The following is a 17,730-nucleotide window of genomic DNA, read 5'->3' as shown; positions in this document are numbered from 1 at the left end:
CACCTTAAACCTGTGTCCTCTCGTAGCAGCCATTTCCACCCTGGGAAAAAGCCTCTGAGAGTCCACCTGATCTATGCCTCTCAACATCTTATATACCTCTATTAGGTCTCCTCTCATCCTACGTCTCTCCAAGGAGAAAAGACCGAGCTCCCTCAGCCTATCCTCATAAGGCATGCCACTCAATCCAGGCAACATCCTTGTAAATCTCCTCTGCACCCTTTCAATCTTTTCCACATCCTTCCTGTAATGAGGCGACCAGAACTGAGCACAGTACTCCAAGTGGGGTCTGACGAGGGTCTTATATAGCTGCATCATTATCCCCGGACTCCTAAACTCAATCCCTCGATTGATAAAGGCCAGCACACCATACGCCTTCTTAACCACCTCCTCCACCTGCGGGGCCGATTTTAGAGTCCTATGGACCCGGACCCCAAGGTCCTTCTGATCCTCCACAGTACTAAGAGTCTTTCCCTTTATATTGTACTCCTTCATCCCATTTGACCTGCCAAAATGGACCACTACGCATTTATCTGGGTTGAAGTCCATCTGCCACTTCTCCGCCCAGTCTTGCATCCTATCTTTTGGAAAAGGAATTTTCACTGACCATTTTACAATTAAATATTTCAGATGAATTCCTTAAATATGAAAGCAAAATCCTGGAATCTGAAACAAAAACAGAAAATGCTGGAAAATCTCAGCAGGTCTGACAGCATCTGTGGAAAGAGAATAGAGCCAACGTTTCGAGTCAGGATGACCTTTTGTCATGAATTCCACTCTCTTCAGTATAAAAACATTCACGGAAATTTATCAGAAATGCTGCGTTACTGTGAAAAAAGAGAAAAAATCCGAAGAAATCTCAGTTGAATTCCTCTGAAAAAGTTTGGAAAGTCCTTGTTATAAACTGACTCTCACTGTTGCTATGTTGTCTGTACCCAGGCATGATTTGACACTCAAATGAGCAGATCAAACATCCTCACAACAGAGTTTAACTTTTAAAATTGGCAGGTAGGGGCAAACTGTTGCTATTAAAGAGCTGTTTGATTAGGAGAAATACGGTGCTGACATTTGAACACGTCCCAAAACGACGGGACGGAGCTGATGTGCTGGGAGCAGCTGATAGGATTTCATCACTTTACAACAGAAGCCTCCTGGATCGAACTGAGGGGAAAAATAAGCCAAAGAGACACGCGGTCGTTGCCTGCGAGCAATTAACGTCAGTGACATTGCCAGGTCATCATACACAATAGTACAAAAGAACAGTGCATCCAAAACCTCAGCCACTGGGAGCCAGTCTGAGCGCACTGCTGAACCCTGCCAGGGACAGAAACAGGAGATTGGGAAGAAACCAAAGTGACATTTAAAAGAAGTTCAATCGGTTTATGTTCCAAATCCCAAGATGACCAAGATACTAAGAGCGTGCAACTTATTCAAATCCCTCAAACATGGCATTACAGCATGCAGCCGTCTCCAGAGACCAGTGTGGAGCGTGGGCAAATCTGGAGTCAGAATATTCAGCAGTAAGGTAAATAAACGTGCATTCTTACAGCTGTTATACACAGACTACTTTTCATCCACAAATACTTCTCCCTAGTCCTTTTATGGAGCAAATTAAAAAAGAAACTTTTTCAATGCCAACGTTGTAATCATAGAATCAAAGTTTATTGTGCAAAAGAAGCATTCTATTTTGGGGGGAAAAAAAACCCTAAGCGGGTTTTGAAAGACTAGGTTGTTTGGTGTATACCTATTTCCGTCCTGAGAGCCTCCTGGGTAAGGTTGCATTTGGAGGCATGGATTTAATCACTTGTTGCATTTGCAATTAACCCGGTTACATCAGCCCCCCTAGGCTAAGAAACAAAAGCGTTTACCCAGTAATGCAGCGCTGGGTGAGAGGGAATGGTGTTTAGCAAAGTGTTCAGCCAGTAATTCAGCGCTGGGTGAGGGGATGGGGGTGCACACAGTTTAAAGTCAAAGATGTATTTCCGCATTGTTAGGAGGGGGATGTCAAAGCCCTGGTCACTTTTCCCTGAAGTCCTGAAGAGATAAATGTGTTCGAAATGTGTGATGGGAACGCTGCAGGGTGCAGTCACGGGGCATACAGATAAACCCAGGTGGCTGTGTCCTAAAGCATACCATTCACTTCACTCTTTAGTGCAGCTGAATAGCCCTGGGGTACAAACCAAATCGGACTGAATCAAAGATTCTTGCATGTTTGCCAAGCTTGGACCTGTCACAAAACCCCAAAGAAACAAAGTGCTATAAATCTGAAACTAATAAACTAAACTCTACAAGTCAACCGTGGAGAGGACAGACAGAACAATCTTTTAACCGTGGAGCCTTCATCAAAATAGCTGAAGGTTCTGCTCGAGCAGCTAATTTGTCTAATCGTTCAGTAGATATTGACTCGCCCCGGGATCCGCGCGGGTGAGGGTCCCACAACGGAAATCTCCATTGGCTTCGGGTGGGATCTTACGGTCTCACCCGAGCGAGGCTGTAAAATCCTGAACAAAATTGACTCACCTGCCGAGTATTGTTTTGTATATCAGTGAGGACATTGGACGCTGCCTCTCACTCCCCCAAGTCTCTCTTTCTCATTCAGAGGTTGCTGCGAGTATAGGGACACTTTTGGGTCATACTTAAGTTTTGCAGCAGGGACTGCTTTTCATAGAATAGAATCATTGAATCTCTACAGTGCAGAAGGAGGCCATTTGGCCCATTGAGCCTGCACTGGCAACAATCCCACCCAGGACCTATCCCCGTTACACACATATTTACCCTGCTAATCCCCCTGACACTTGGGGACAATTTAGCATGGCCAATCAACCTAACCTGCACATCTTTGTACTGTGGGAGGAAACCGGAGCACTCGGAGGGAACCTACGCAGACATAGGGAGAATGTGCAAACTCCACACAGACCTTCACCCGAGGCCGGAATTCAACCCGGGTCCCGGGTACTGTGAGGCAGCAGTGCTAACCACTGTGCCACCGTGTTGCTTTTGGAAGCAGATGATTCACCTCTTCTTTGACCTTGGATATTGGTAGGGCACCGGGGACAACAGTGCAAGTACTTAAACTCAAATTGACCTATGTTGAAAAAAATGTCCATGTCTTTTTAATGCGTCCCGATGTGGAGATGCCGGCGTTGGACTGGGGTAAACACAGTAAGAAGTTCAACAACACCAGGTTAAAGTCCAACAGGTTTATTTGCCTGAAGAAGGGGCTTGGAGCTCCGAAAGCTTGTGTGGCGTTTGCTACCAAATAAACCTGTTGGACTTTAACCTGGTGTTGTTAAACTTCTTACTGTTTTTAATGCGTGACAGTAGATAAGAACTTTAAATGTCTGATCTGAGGCATGTTGTACTAATGAGAGTAAGAGTTTTAACAACACCCATGTTGTACATACATGTTCATAGAAATCATAGAAACCCTACAGTGCAGAAGAAGGCCATTCGGCCCATCGAGTCTGCACAGACCACAATCCCACCCAGGCCCTACCCCCACATATTTACCCACTAATCCCTCTAACCTACACATCTCAGGACTCTAAGGGGCAATTTTTAACCTGGCCAATCAACCTAACCCGCACATCTTTGGACTGTGGGAGGAAACCGGAGCACCCGGAGGAAACCCACGCAGACACGAGGAGAATGTGCAAACTCCACACAGACAGTGACCCGAGCCGGGAATCGAACCCGGGACCCTGGAGCTGTGAAGCAGCAGTGCTAACCACTGTGCTACCGTGCCGCCCCTTAGTACATGTTGTACTAATGAGATGCAGTGGAGAGGGGGTTGAATCATCTCGAAGATTCTGCCACCACTCCTCGGTGGCACTCAGAATGGTAATGGAATTGTCCTACTTAGCTTGTGAAAGGTCTTTTTTATTAGGTAGGTGGATTGAAAAAAAGTGACACAAATGGACTTGTTATCTGGTCTTCACTTCCATATGGATTACTGGTGCACCATATTATTCATTTCAGGGATGGGGCAAATTAAAGAAAGATTCACATTCTGTAACAATTTCCACAACTGTACCATGTCCTGAATGACTTCAGAGCTTCTTCTGAAATGCAGTGTTGTAGTGCAGGAAGCACAGCAAACTGCCACAAACATCAATACGGCCTTATATTTCATAGCATTTCAGATATACAAGTTAGTGGATTGATTGTTCTGGTTGGGAAGACAGATTATTACTTGACTTGGTGTAAATTGAGAGAGGTGGATACTCAGCGAAACCTTGGTGTTCTCATGCATTAGTCTTTGAAAGTAAGCGCGCAGGTACAGCAAGCAGTAAACAAGACAAATGGGTATGTTGCCCTTCATAGTGAGGGGATTTGAGTATAGGGATAGGGATGTTTTGCTGCAATTGTTGGTGAGGCCACATCTATAGATTGAGCTTAACATTTTGAGCAGCTGCAAACTTGAGCCGAGAATGTCCGTGAAGAAAGAGTTTGGATTTAATCGCCCCCCCCCATGGATAGCAATTGTGTAGGATAGACTGCCTGGGGGAGAATGAAGTCAGTTCATTATGGGGACTTTATTGATGATTGAAAGAGCTTGCTTGTTTTGAAACAGAAGTCTAGAAAATAGGAGTGGAGTAGGCCATTCAGCCCTTCGAGCCTGCTGCACCATTCAATATGATTATAGTGATCTGGTGAACTGGTGCGGCAACAATAATCTCTCCCTCAATGTCAACCAAATGAAGGAGCTTGTCATCGACTTCAGGAAGCATAAAGGAGAACATGCCCCTGTCTACATCAATGGGGACGGAGCAGAAAGGGTCGAGAGCTTCAAGTTTTTAAGTGTCCAGGTCACCAACAGCCTGTCCTGGTCCCCCCCATGCTGACACCATAGCTAAAAAAGCCCACCAACACCTCTACTTTCTTAGAAGACTAAGGAAATTTGGCTTGTCAGCTACGACTCTCACCAAATTTTACAGATGCTTGGTATGGCTCCTGCTCTGCCCAAGACCGCAAGGAACTACAAAAGGTCATGAATGTAGCCCAATCCGTCACGCAAACCAACCTCCCATCCATTGACTCTGTCTACACTTCCCGCTACCTTGGCAAAGCAACCAGCATAATTAAGGATGCCATGCACCCCAGATATTCTCTCTTCCACCTTCTTCCTTCGGGAAAATGATACAAAAGTCTGAGGTCACGTACCAACTGACTCAAGAACAACTTCTTCCCTGCTGCCATCAGACTTTTGAATGGACTTACCTTGCATTAAGTTGATCATTCTCTACACCCTAGCTATGACTGTAACACTATATTCTGCACTCTCTCGTTTCCTTCTCTATGAACGGTATGCTTTGTCTGTATAGCGCGCAAGAAATAATACTTTTCACTGAATGTTAATACATGTGACAATAATAAATCAAATCAAATCTGCTTATGCCCAATCTCAACACTATACTCCCGCAGCACGGATGGCACAGTGGTTAGCACTGCAGCCTCACAGCACCAGGGACCCGGGTTCAATTCTACCTTGGGTTTTTGTGGACTCTGCATGTTCTCTCCGTGTCTGCGTGGGTTTCCTCCGGGTGCTCCGGTTTCCTCACACAGTCCGAAACATGTGCAGGTTAGGTGCATTGGCCATGCTAAATTCTCCCTTAGTGTAACCGAACGGGCGCCAGAGTGTGGCAGCTTGGGGATTTTCACAGTAACTTCATTGCGGTGTTGGTATAAACTTTAGAAATGATTGGTGGATGTCACCTGGCCTCCTTTCACCCATTGCCCTCCTCCCAATTGAATGTGTGTCCCTTACATTCTTACCCTTTACTGAAATCCAGCCCCTCTGCAACCAGTGGATTTCACTCCACGCAAGGTCCAAAGTGACCTCTATGGGAGTCAGCACTGCATTGTTTGGCATTCTCCCACCTATATGGTCCCGTTCTGGGGCATGGATTTCCTCTTCATCTGTGAGGACATGGGCACATTCATATGTCACCTTGATATGCTAAAGATTACATCATCCTCCCGAGGATCACTAGTTTAAGTGCCTACCTAGCACATTGCTGGGCATGCCTGCCACCCTGTATAATCCCAGACAGCTTTCTAGGAGCACAGGAAGATGTGATGACTTTAACCCGTGATATTACACCCTCAAGCCCCCCCAACTTTGAGCCCACACACAAACCCTGATTCAAGGTGAAAAGGGGCTTCATTACTCACCCTTGCAGAGTGGAGAAAGTCATTGATCCTCTTTTGACCTCCCGGCTGCCACCTTGATCCAAGCCTTCTTGGTCAGATATGGCGGCCTCCCCTTGCTGTAATGTGGCAGAAGCATCTCCTGGCCAACACTCACTGCCTGGATGAGTGCCCAAAGGCAGCCATCAGACAAGAGAGGGGAGGCTTGTCTGCAGCCATTTCTAAGACTTCTTCCGTGTCTTGGATCATTGACCTAGTCCTTGGCCACGTTCCTCCTGTCTTCTAATCTTGAAGGAAGAAATTAGATTCCACAGTCCACAACACCCTCTTACCCCGAATTTCACAGCATTACCTTCGCTTCTTTCTTTTAAACCCCTGACTCACAGCCCGTCCACCCCCCCATCCTCCAGGGCAGCACTGGCCTCTCAGAGAGCGGCTAACCAGTGTATGATTGCTGTCGGCTGCTGGGCTTGGGTGGGAGCGGGAGCAGGAGTTCACACTCACTTCCAGAGCAGCCCATCTCAGGCTCATGTGAGCCTGAGTGTTGGCAGTTTGTTTTACCCTGGGAAAGGACCATCACATAGAGTCATAGAGATATACAGCACGCAAACAGGTCCTTCGGCCCAACTTGTCCATGCCGACCAAGGTTCCTAAACTGAACTAGTCCCTGTTGGGCCTATAACCCTCTAAACCTTTCCTATCCATGTACCTTTCCAGATTTCTTTTAAATGTTGTAATTGCACCTGCCTCTACCACATCCTCTGGCAGCTCATCATTAAGTTGATCTTTCTCTCCACTCTAGCTATGACTGTAACACTACATTCTGCACTCTCTTCTTTCCTTCTCTATGAATGGTATGCTTTGCCTGTATCACGCAAGAAACAATACTTTTCACTGTATGCTAATACATGTAACAATATTAAATCAAATCATCCCAAATACGCACACCCTCACTGTGAAAAAGTTGCCCCTTGGGTCCCTTTTAAATCTCTCCCCTCTCACCTTAAACCTGTGCCCTCTAGTTTTGGGCTCCCCTACCCTGGGGAAAAGACCTTGGCTATTCACCTTATCTATGCCCCTCATGATTTTATAAACCTCTTAAGGTCACCCCTCGTCCTCCTACACTCTAGGGAAAAAAAATCCCAGCCTGTCCAGCCTCTCCTTATCGTTCAAACCTTCCAGTCTTGGTAACATCACAGGCCCTGTCTGTTCCCCTCTAACTGAAAGCTGGGAGCATTCGTAAAATCTTTGCTGCTGGTAAACCCAAGTGTTATGTCAGTGAGTAAGGTGACCCGAATGTGTCATTGTGATATTATTGGTTTTTCAGGATGAGATACATTTTTGCTTTCAGACATTTAAATGGAGCTTGGAAGCCCTTTCCAAAATGGAAATATGGGCAAACATCTTGACATGTACCCATGTTTGTTCACACCTTGTCAGACTTGCTTATCCCTGGAGCTGGTTACGAAGAAGGTGAGTTACAGCTACAAGATTCCCAATCTCTGACCTGCTCCAAGTACAGGATCTGCCATTTAAACACAGTGGCTACAAAGGCAGGTCAGAGATTGGGAATCCTGTAGCTGTAACTCACCTTCTGACTCCCCAAAGTCTGTCCACCATCTACAAGGCACAAGTCAGGAGTGTAACGGAATACTCTCCACTTGCCTGGATGAGTGTAGCTCCAACAATACTCACAGCTCAACAGCATCCAGGACAAAGTAGTCTTTTGGATTGGCATCCCATCCACTACCTTCAACTGCCACTCCCTCCACTGTCGATGCACAGTGGCAGTGTGTGTCATCTACAAGATGCACTGCAGCAACTCACCAAGGTTCCTTCAACAGAACCTTCCAAACCTGCAAACTCTGCCACCACAAAGGGCAAGAGCAGCAGATAGGTGGGAACACCACCACCTGCAAGTTCCAATCCAGTCACACATCATCCTGACTTGGAAATCTATCGCCGTTCCTTCACTGTCGCTGAGTCAAAACCCTGGAACTGCCTTGCTCACAGCACGGTGGGTGTACCTACACCACAGACTGTGGCACTTCAAGAAGATGGATCACCACCACCTTCTGAAAGCGATTAATACTGGTCTTGCCAGAGATGCCCACATCCCGTGAAAGAATATTTTAGACAAATTGTGATGTGTTCCTCTAATTTTGGCCTCTTGAGCATCCTCGATGTTAATTGCTCCGTTCCTAGTGGCCTTCAGATGCCAAGGGTGCTGTGCTCTTTAAACATCTCTATCTTTACCTCTCCCCTCCTTTAAGGTGATCCTTAAAACCTACCTTTGTCGAAACTTTTGACTGTATACCCTGATGTATCTCTATGTGGCTGAGTGTCAAATTTTCTTTCATAATGCTCTTATGAAACATTTTGGGATGTTCATTATCATAGAACCCCTACAGTGCAGAAGAAGGCCATTCGGTCCATCGAGTCTGCACTGACCACAATCCTACCTAGGCCCTATTCCCGTAACCCCAACCTAACCCGCACATCTTTGGACATTTTGATCAATGCAAGTTGTTGTGTTGTGAATGGAGTGTGAATGCCCTTTGTCTGGGCAGCTGGAATATGGAAGGGATAGAAGGAAGGGGGGTGGGTGGCATGGTGGCACAGTGGTTAGTACTGCTGTTTCACAGTGCCAGGGACCCAGGTTTGATTCCAGTATTGGGTCACTGTCTGCGTGGAGTTTGCACGTTCTCCCCGTTTCTGCATGGATTTCCTCCGGGTGCTCCAGTTTCCTCCCACACTCCAAAGATGTGTGGGTTAGGTGGATTGGCCATGCTAAATTGCCCCTTGGTGTCAGGGGGACTAGCAGGGCAAATAGCAGGGGTTAAGGGGTTAGGGCCTAGGTGTGATTGTGGTTGGTGCAGGTTTGATGGGCCGAATGGCCACCTTCCGCACTGTAGGAATTTTATGATTCTATTCTATGATTCTATGAATGTGACAGTTTTATAAAGCTCTGGTCAGACCCCATTTACAACATTGTGCTCAATTCTGGACACTACATTTCAGTGGGGACGTATGGCCTTGAAGATGGTGCAGTGCAGGTTCACTAGAATGAGGAGGTTGAAGGGATAGGGCCATTAAGGAATAGGCACTGTAAACTCACCGATATGGCGGAAGTATTAAATATTTATCTTGCTTCAGCATTTCCCAGAGAGAACAATATGGTGGATTTGACATGAGAAATATAGATCAAAAAAGATGTAATGGCATTGAAGATAGAAATAATTGATAAATTAATCAAACTTAGATAGGAAAAGACTCCCAGTCCAGATGGATAGCATCTGTACGTGGTAGAAGAAGTTGGGGAAGAGGCACTATTATATATAAATGAAGTTTAAAGTTTATTTATTAGTGTCACAAGTAATCTTACATTCACACTGCAATGAAGTTACTATGAAAGTCCCCTAGTCGCCACGCTCCAGCACCCGTTCGGGTACACTGAGGGAGAATTTAGCATGGCCAGTGCACCTAACCAGCACGGCTTTCGGAGGAAACCGGAACATCCAGAGGAAACCCACGCAGACACGGGGAGAACGTGCAGACTCCGCACAGACATGGCCCAAGCCGGGAATCGAACCCGGGTCCCTGGCGCTGTGAGGCAGCAGTGCTAACCACTGTGCTGTTGCCCCAACTACTGTGCCACCATCAGGTGCCAGAGGACTAATGGAAAGCCAGTGTCATTCCTAATCCTAATCAAGGCAAGGGAGCCATAAAGAAATATGTTTAACGTAAGTGTTACAGAAGATAATGGATTCCTTAATCAATAATGCAATAGGAAAACATCTTGACAGCAGAAGATGCAATGAACAGCATAGATTTCAGAAGAGAATGTTCTCCGTGATTATCCAAATTGAATTATTTGAAGAAGTAACACAAATAGTGGATAGGAGTCATCGATGAGGGTTTCAGCACTAACTGAGTTGAGGCATGTTAGTGTCAGATAATGCTACCAAGGCGGAAATAGATGGTCTTGGTGGGGCTGCAGAAATCTGCTTGGAAAGTCAATTCGGGGTCGAAGGTTCCAAACAGTCTTGTTGAAGCTGAGATAGTTTTCAGGGAGAGGGGTGGATTGAATCTTTAGGAATTCAGTGGGAGGTGGGGATTGAATTTAACAGAGCTTTGATCTTCCCTGTACTTCATAGGAGGAAATATCTGCCCATCCAGTGCTGGAAATTGAATGTGTGGCATGACAATTTAGGGACAGGCTGCAGGGTAGACAACCCGTCTTCAGAACAGAAACAGGAAATGCTGGAAATACTCAGCAGATCTGACAGGTAAGGCAGGATCTGGCCAAGACAGACTGGGAACAGCTACGTGTGGGGAAATTTACAGAAGAGCAGTGTTCAATAAGGAAATGGGGAGGGGGCAGACCCAATATGTTCCCTCTAGGGTGATAGAAAGGAGCAACAAACCCAGAGAACCATGGATGACCAGAGATATTCAGGATACGATGAGAAGGAAAAGAGTGGCTTTTAATAGGTACAGGTGGAGCCCCGTTGTAACGCGACGGTTGGGGTCCACAAAATATCATCGCGAATGTTATCGGGGTCGTGCTAAATCACTAAACCGGAAATAGCAAAAAAAAAAGGGTCCATCGCGTGATTGCGTCATATCTGATTTCGCGCTAATTCACGTTACAACGGGGCTCCACTGTACTAAGGGAGCAAATTAGTGAGACATTAGCGGAGTACAGAAAGTGGAGGGTGGAGCTTAAGAAAGCATTTAGGAAAACAAGGAGGGGATATGAGAAAGCTCTGACTGGTAAAATTAGGGAAAATCCCAAGATACTCTATAAGTATATCAATGGGAAGAGGATAACCAGGGATAGAGTAGGACTCATTAGGGACTAAGGGGCAATCTATGGGTGGAACCAGAGGACATCAATAGAGTGTTGACTAAATACGTCACATTGATCTTCACTCAGGAGAATGAGGATGAAAGTATGGAACTCAGGGAGAGGGACTGCAAGGTTCATCAGCAAATTGAAAGCAGGAGTGACAAGGTACTGGAGGTGGAGGCAGGCTTAAAAGTGAACAGATCTCCAGGTCTGGCTGAATTGTGTCCCAGGCTGCTGTGAGAAGGGGGAGGTGCCAGAGGACTGGAGGACAGCTAATGTGGTTCCGCTGTTTAAGAAGGATTGTAGAGATAAACCAGGGAATTACAGACCAGTGAGTCTCATGCCAGTGGTAGGGAAACTATTAGAGAAAATTCTGAAGGAGAGCATCTATCTCCACTTGCAGATGCAAGACTTGATCAGGGATAGTCAGCATGTCTTCGTCAGAGAGAGGTCATGCCTCACAAATTTGATTGAATTTTTTGAGGTGGTGACCTGATGTGTAGATGAGGGTAGTGCAGTCGATGTAGTTTATATGGATTTCAGCAAAGCCTTTGACAAGGTCCCACATGGGACACTTGTGAAGGAAAATTCACATGGGATACAGGGTAATTTGATAAAGTGGATTCAAAATTGATTCAGTTGTAGGAGGCAGAGGGTGATGACAGAAGGCTGCTTTAGTGACTGGAAGCCAGAGTCCAGCGGCGTAACCACAGTGTTGGGTCCCCTATTATTCATCATTTATATAAACAACATAGTTGACTACGTTGGGGGGTAGGATTAGTAAGTTTGCAGATGACACAAAGATTGGCCGAGTGGGGCAGAGTGTTTTGCGCTATAAGAAGATATAGACGGGATGGTCAAATGAGAGATAAGCGGCAGATGCAATTTAACCCTGAAAAGTGTGAGGGTGATACACTTTGGAAGGAGTAATTTGATTTAAAAAAGTATTCAATGAATGACATGACACTAGGAAGTTCTGAGGAACAAAGGGACTTTGGTGGGTTTGTCCACCGATCTCTGAAGACGGAAGGGTATGTTCGTGGGGTGGTAAAAAAAGCATATGGGACAATTGCCTATACAAAAGCAGGGAGGTCATGTTGGAGTTGTATAGAACTTTGGTGATGCCACAGCTAGAGTGTTGTGTGCAGTTCTGGTCGCCGCATTATCGGAAGGATATGATTGCACTGGAGGGGGTGCAGAGGAGAGTCACCAGGATGCTGCCTGGGGTGGAACATTTAAGTTATGAAGAGAGGTTATGTAGGCTTGGGTTGTTTTCACTGGAGCAGAGAAGACTGAGCGGTGACCTGACCGAGGTGTACAAGATTATGAGGGGCATGGGCAGAGTGGATAAGGAGCAGCTGTTCCCCTTAGTTGAAGGGTTAGCTGCGAGGGGACATAGGTGGAGGCTGGATGTCTCACTCCCTTTAAAAAGTATCTGGATGAGCACTTGGCACATCATAACATTCAGGGCCATGGGCTAAGCGCTGGTCCAAAGATGTGCGGGTTAGGTTGATTAGCTATGCTAAATTACCCCTTAGTGTCAGGGGTATTTGAAAGGTAATTATGTGGGGTTGTGGGGATAGGGCCTGGGTGGGATTGTTGTCGGTGCAGACTCGATGGGCCTCCTTCTGCACTGTAGGGATTCTATGATTCTATGAAATAGGATTAGGTAGGAGGTCCAGTGTTTCTCACATGTCGTGCAGACTCGATGGGCTGAAGGACCTCTCCGGCACTGTATGATTCTGTGATTGCAAGTGTTGAGAGAGGACAGAGCTAACATTTCAGATCTGAAGGTCTCTTCCTCAGGTTGAGTATCAAGTTTCATAGAATCCCTACAGTGCAGAAGGAGGCCATTCGGCCCATCGATCCTGCACCAATGACAATCCCACCCAGGCCCTATCCCCGTAACCCCACTTATTTACCCTGCTAATCCCTGACACGAAGGGGACAATCAACATGAAACAGACTTTGGCCTTCCCAATGGATATTTCTGCTTTCGTGGCCAAACCCTCCTGATTGGAATGGGAGCGGAAAATGCCGGCCTCGGGAGAAGCATTAAGAGGAACAGCTGATTTATGAGGAGTGATCGCTATCTGACGGGTGCGATGACCTCACCTTCCTGTTAACCTTCAACGTGAGAAGACTGGATTACAAAAATGTGGAAATTAAATTCAGTTCTGAGCCCCACACTCCAGCAAGGTAAGTATTGGCCTTAGAGGGGCTGCAGGGCACATACGACAGAATTCCACCAGAACGTTATGAAGACAGAAGCGAAGATAAAAGCAAAATACTGCGGGCAGTTGATGAGGTGGGTAAGAGCAGGGTGGCACGTTGGCACAGTTGTTAGCCCTGCTGCCTCACAGTGCCAGGGACCCGGGTTCAATTCTGGCCTCGGGTCACTGTGTAGAGTTTGCACGTTCTCCCCATGTCTGCGTGGGTTTCCTCCGGATGTTCCGGTTTCCTCTCACACTCCAAAGATATACAGGTTAGGTGGATTGGCCGTGGTAAATTGACTCTTCGCGTCAGGGGGATTATGAATCTTTTTGCCTCCTTTTTCTCTGTGAATCCAGCCCAGAGAGCCACTCCGCTTTGTTCATGATACAGTGTTAGCATTGCTGCCTCAGAGTGCCCGGCTTGGGTCACTGTCTGTGCCGAGTCTGCACGTTTCCTCCGGGTGCTCCGGTTTCCTCCCACAATCTGAAAGATGTGCTGGTTAGGTGCATTGGCCATGCTAAATTCTCCCTCAGTGTACCCGAACAGGCAGCGGAATGTGGCGACTAGGGGATTTTCACAGTAACTTCATTGCAGTGTTAATGTAAGCCTACTTGTGACACTAATAATAAATAAACTTTAATAACCTTCTGAGTCAGGCATGAGTGCAACTGATATTTCGGATAGAAATCCGAAACATAGTTGAGGCTAAAACATTGTGTGATTTCAAGAAGAAATTATGATGTGGAGATGCCGGCGTTGGACTGGGGTGGGCACAGTAAGAAGTCTCACAACACCAGGTTAAAGTCCCAACAGATTTATCTAGAATCATGAGCTTTCGGAGCGCTGCCCCTTCATCAGGTGAGAACAGATTAGATAAAGCTTTTGGGGCTAAAGGTATAAGGAATATGTGGGGGAAGGCGGAATCAGAATATTGAATTTGATGATCAACCATGATGAAAATGAATGGTGCAGTGGGCCGAATGGCCCACTCCAGCTTCTAGTTTCTATGATTCTATGTTTCTATTTCTTATGCAATGGGTGGTAATAAATTTAGAGCATTGCCCAACAAAAAAGGCACTAGATACTGGTTCAATTAACAACCTTAAATCTGAGATTCATAGATATTTCATAGGATTTGGAACAATGATGGTTGTGTGGAGTTAAGATACAGATCAGCCATGACCTTGTTGAATGCTAGAATAGGCCTGAGGGGCTGAATGGCCAACTCATGTTCCTTACATACTGACTTTTTTGACAACCCTGGACTGGGTCTGCAAATGGCAACTTTTCTTCCTGTGGCTATCTGTTTAAGTTTATTTATTAGTGTCACAAGTTGACTTACATTAACACTGAGAAAATCTCCCAGTAACCACACTCCGGCGCCTGTTTGGGTACACTGAGGGAGAATTTAGCATGGCCAATCCATCTAGCCAGCACGTCTTTCGGACTGTGGGAGGAAACCGGAGCACCCCGGGGGAAACCCACACAGACACGGGGAGAACTTGCAAACTCCACACAGACAGTGATCCAAGCCAGGAATTGAACTTGGGTCCCTGGCACTGTGAGGCAGCAGTGCTAATTACTGTGCCACCGTGCCGCCCACGGTCATGCTTTAGCAGTCCTGTTTATTTAGCACTGGATATTTCTGACCTTTATTGCTGTAGCATCTTATGAGTAGATAGATGGGTTGGCACATCTCCCTGAGCTGCATGGCGCTGCCAGTTAGTAAATCCATCACAATGAGGTGCCGGCATCTTAATCTTTTGCCCATCCGTCTGCATCAAGGTGTTTTGGGAACTAGCTAGGTTGCAATAAGAATAACTGAGAAGCTGAGCCGGGACACATTCCCTGGAATCATCCTATCCTCTTTGATGCATGTAATAGAGTACAATGGAACCTTACAGTGCAGAAGGAGGCCATTCGGCCCATCGAGTACAATGAGTTGAGAGAGGAAGTGGAGCGAAAAATAAGAGTGACAAAAGAGGGAATGTGAAAATAAAATAGTTGTGAGCCTAAAAAAGGACGTGGAAAATGGAAATAGTAAATGGGTACTGTTTCAGAAGTGGAGTGGGTCCGATGAAAACGTGATCGTACAAAAAAAATTCTAAATACCAAATGAGTGTGAAAACGGGAGAGTTTGAGACCTGTTTTATCGTCAAATTTGAAAATGCAATCTTCTGATTGTCACTTTTTTGGACCATCCCCACTCAGGCCCCATCCCCTTGGCACTGTCCCTGACATAGTTATGGTGCCTGGTGAGCAGTGCCAAGGTGCCCGGTGGGCAGTGCCAGGGTGCCTGGTGGGGACTGCCCAGCCATGCCCCAACCACCCGGAGACTTCAGTGGCCTCTGATTTCTCCTCCGCCAGTGAGGCCATCACGTCTGGACTCCACTGATGGAGTTGTGATTCTTGCTGGTGTGAGGACTGACCGGCTGAAAGGCTGACTTTTCTTATAAGACCATAAGAATTGGGCCACTCGGCCCATCGAGTCTGCTCCGCCATTCAATCATGGCTGATATTTTTCTCATCCCCATTCTCCTGCCTTTTCCCCATAACCCCTGATCCCTTTATTAATCAAGTACCTACCTATCTCTGTCTTAAAAACACTCAATGACCTGGCCTCCACAGCCTTCTGCAGCAAAGAGTTCCACAGATTCACCACTTTCTGGCTGAAAAAATTCCTCCTCATCTCTGTTTTAAAGGATCATCCCTTTAGCCTGAGGTTGTGCCCTCTGGTTCTAGTTTTTCCTACTAGTGGAAACATCCTCTCCACGTCCACTCTATCCAGGCCTGGCAGTAAGATCAATAAGATCCCCCCTCATCCTTCTAAAATCCAATGAGTACAGACTCAGAGTCCTCAACCGTTCCTCATACGACAAGCTCTTCATTCTTTGAGCCTCCTCTGGACCCTTTCCAAGGTTAGCACATCCTTCCTTAGATATGGGGCCCAAAACTGCTCACAATACTCCAAATGGGGTCTGAACAGAGCCTTATACAGCCTCAGAAGTACTTTGCTGCTCTTGTATTCTAGCCCTCTCGACATGAATGCTAACATTTCATTTGCCTTCCTAACTGCCGACTGAACCTGCACGTTAACCTTAAGAGAATCTTGAACAATGACTCCCAAGTCCCTTTGTGTTTCTGATTTCCTAAGAATTTTCCCATTTAGAAAATAGTCTATGCCTCCATTCCTCCTTCCAAAGTGCATAACCTCACCTTATGACTGGGAAAGTTGCCTGTCTTAATGACTTGCATCCCAGGTTGCTAAGGAAACCTCTGCTGGGCAGCATGGTGGCACAATGCTAGCACTGTTGCCTCACCGCGCCAGGGACTCAGGTTCAATTCTGGCCTCGGGTCACTTACTTTTGGAGTTTGCACTTTCTCCCTATGTCTGCATGGGTTTCCTCCGGGTGCTCCGGTTTCCTCCCACAGTTCGAAAGACATGCTGGTTAGGTTGATTGGCCATGCTAAATTAACCCTTAGTGTCAGGGGGATTAGCAGGCTAAATGTGAGAGTTTCGGGAATAGGGCTTGAATGAGATTGTGGTCGCTACAGACTTGATGGTACAGACTCCTTATGTACTGTAGGGAAAGTGGGAGTGAAGGTGGCAGAAGAACGTGCCTTAACTTTGCAATCTTCCCTAGATATGGGGGAGGTGCCTGAAGGTGGTAGAGTGGCAGATGTGACACCCTTTTTCAAGAAAGGGTGTGAGGACATTCATCATAATAATTCCAATTTGTTCAACATCAGAGATTTTAGAAATTAAATTTTTAGATGAAGAAACAGGGAAGGTTAGGCAGGGCAATGCAGCCTGTATGGATTTTGAGAAGTGTTTGACAATGTACCACAGAAAAGGCTGGTTAATAAAATTGGGACTTGTGGAATGAAAGGAGTGTCCAATTGGATTAAAAAAAAGAGGCTTAAGGACAGAAACAGTGAGATGTAGTAAACCAGACTGGAGGATGGTGGACAATGGTGTTCCCCAATGGTCATTGGTAAGACCACTACTTTCCTTGATGTGTATGACTTGGATACTGGAATACAATTTCACAATTTGCTGATTATCAGTGAATCGACTGCAACAGGACAGAGATAGGCCACTAGAATGGGCAGATGAAATTTAATGTGTGATGATGCATTTTATTAGAAGGGATAGGAATGGGCAACCCAGATTTAATTGCATAATTCTATAATAACTCCAGAATAATAACTTGTGGGCGGCACGGTAGCACAGTGGTTAGCACTGCTGCTTCACAGCGCCAAGGACCCGGGTTCGATTCCCGGCTTGGGTCACTGTCTGTGTGGAGTTTGCACGTTCTCCCCGTGTCTGCGTGGGTTTCCTCCGGGTGCTCCGGTTTCCTCCCTTCTGAAAGGCGTGCTGGTTAGGTGCATTGACCCGAACAGGCGCCAGACTGTGGCGACTAGGGAAATTTCACAGTGACTTCATTGCAGTGTTAATATAAGCCTTGTGACTAATAAATAAACTTTAGGAATCGGCTGTAAAGGAACGGTGCTTT

The 17,730-nt window shown here is 46.2% G+C and overlaps 2 protein-coding genes across 2 annotated transcripts in view; one reads left to right on the top strand and one right to left on the bottom strand.

Annotated features, from left to right (window-relative positions):
- Positions 1-17,730, bottom strand: part of lancl1 (LanC antibiotic synthetase component C-like 1 (bacterial)) — a 683,707-nt gene that overhangs the window by 71,153 nt on the left and 594,824 nt on the right. The gene's annotated exons all lie outside the window — the stretch shown is intronic.
- Positions 1,223-17,730, top strand: part of cps1 (carbamoyl-phosphate synthase 1, mitochondrial) — a 147,117-nt gene continuing 130,609 nt past the window's right edge. The window contains exon 1 of the mRNA XM_078228805.1: positions 1,223-1,522. Coding sequence (XP_078084931.1) covers positions 1,397-1,522 — 126 coding nt within the window. The 5' untranslated portion in view covers positions 1,223-1,396. The remainder of the gene's footprint in view (positions 1,523-17,730) is intronic.

This window comes from Mustelus asterias, chromosome 14 (assembly GCF_964213995.1).
Source record: "Mustelus asterias chromosome 14, sMusAst1.hap1.1, whole genome shotgun sequence".
Taxonomy (NCBI): Eukaryota; Metazoa; Chordata; class Chondrichthyes; order Carcharhiniformes; family Triakidae; genus Mustelus; species Mustelus asterias.
Note: the sequence above shows the minus strand (reverse complement) of the source record. Positions and strands in the feature narration are given on the sequence as shown.